Raw genomic sequence first — 1648 nt, 5'->3', positions numbered from 1 at the left:
AACCGTTACGTGCTGTTTTAAAAGCATACAGAAATAAAATTATGTTAAATGTATATTTGTTATAATTATACTTATTTCTCTGGTACATATTGTAAATGGTATCACGAATAGAGGTTATATTTAAAGTTGTTGTATTTGTTACTCGTTTATTAGTGCAACGCTTTTTCTTTGGTGACTCGAAATATTTACCTTTTTTCTGCATTTGACATGCTGCTTACTGTTCTTACACTGATTTTTAAAGCAGCAGCTACACGATAAAATAATACAAATTTTTGTAAAGTAAAGTAATGATATTTTATTCGCATATATCGTAACAAAGGGCCATTATTATTCCTTTCTTCTTCACAATAGTTAACTAATGAAGCCACAAGTTCTTTGCATCGACTATTTAGCTGTTTGGGCATTTTGACAAATAAATAAATGTTTTTAATAAGATAACCTCAAAAATCGATGATACCACGAGTACAAAAGTCACAGAACACTGATTGAAACCTCAACAAACGACGCGGCAACATGACAATTTTTTTGGCTTTTACTGTACCTAAATGCACAAGAAAAATAGATATAATGAGAAATTAAAAAAAACTGGCAAAAATTGTTAAAATTACAAAATTTTAACTATTCGTATGTTGCTTAAAATTAGTCCTAGACCCTTCTTTAACCCTCCGTTCATCGGGTTTGGTCTGTGAGTCTACGACAAAATAAAAATTTTGGATAATTCTCTCATTTTATTTTTTTAAATTTCTACCTTTTCAGTACCTTCCTAGAAACTAAGTACCATTCGTTTTTTTTATACAAAACTGTTTTTGAAATTTCTAAATAGCTGCTGCATGGCCGTTTGTCCTGACAGACCCCACCCAATCAAATGTGTAACAATATTTGCCCTGCTTCTTAGTTGTATTTTTCTTGCAATCTTGTTTCACTTGGCCAGAAATAACGCAAATTAGAAATAGGCAGGTGAATTTTTCAGTTTGTGCATTTAGCAACGATATGATTGCCGTATCATATATACCGAAGAAAGGAAAACATGTGATTGCTGTTTCCACTGTGCACAGAGATGATCGGATTGATGAAGATACTGGTGATCAGAAAAAACCAGAAATAATTACTGTTTATAATTCCACAAAGAGTGGAGTAGATGTTGTAGACAAAATGATCACATCATATAATGTTTCCAGAAATACGAAACGTTGGCCAATGGTAGTAGTTTATAATCTCCTTAATCTCGCAGCAATTAATGAATTTAAAATTTACAAAGGCAACAACACAGATAAAGAATTTTCCAAAACGCGAAGATTATTCCAAAAAAACCTAGGTATGGAATTGGTATAGGAGAGTATACGACAAAGAGCAGTTGACACGCATTTGACAAAAGCTCTGCGTGCTTCGGCCTTGAGACTCTCAGACATTGAGGTCGACGTTGTACCAGAGCCCCAGCCAGGTAAGAGAGGATATTGTAAATATTGCAAAAGATGCAAATCTCGCTTTTTTGGTAAGATTTGCAAATCCCGGCTAAGTATGGACCACATAATGGCATGCTGCAAAGATTGCTTAGAAAATTTGACCACCAAAGGTTTTACCACTGTAGTTTGTGTCCACAATTTAATTTGTTACTTTCTATATGTTTTTGTAGTACTTTGTTTATTTC

General features: G+C 33.3%; 1 protein-coding gene across 1 annotated transcript; it reads left to right on the top strand.

The window, feature by feature from the left end:
- The first annotated feature begins 990 nt into the window (after nt 1-990).
- On the top strand, nt 991-1332 carry LOC140446424 (uncharacterized). Its single transcript, XM_072538972.1, has one exon. The coding sequence runs from the start codon at nt 991-993 to the stop codon at nt 1330-1332; it is 342 nt and encodes a 113-aa protein (XP_072395073.1).
- Nucleotides 1333-1648: the final 316 nt, after the last annotated feature.

The sequence above is a fragment of the Diabrotica undecimpunctata genome, chromosome 7 (assembly GCF_040954645.1).
Source record: "Diabrotica undecimpunctata isolate CICGRU chromosome 7, icDiaUnde3, whole genome shotgun sequence".
NCBI lineage: Eukaryota > Metazoa > Arthropoda > Insecta > Coleoptera > Chrysomelidae > Diabrotica > Diabrotica undecimpunctata.
Note: the sequence above shows the minus strand (reverse complement) of the source record. Positions and strands in the feature narration are given on the sequence as shown.

Excerpts from the sequence above, each read along its gene's own strand:
- LOC140446424 (XM_072538972.1), top strand. The coding sequence starts at position 991 with ATGATTGCCGTATCATATATACCGAAGAAAGGAAAACATGTGATTGCT.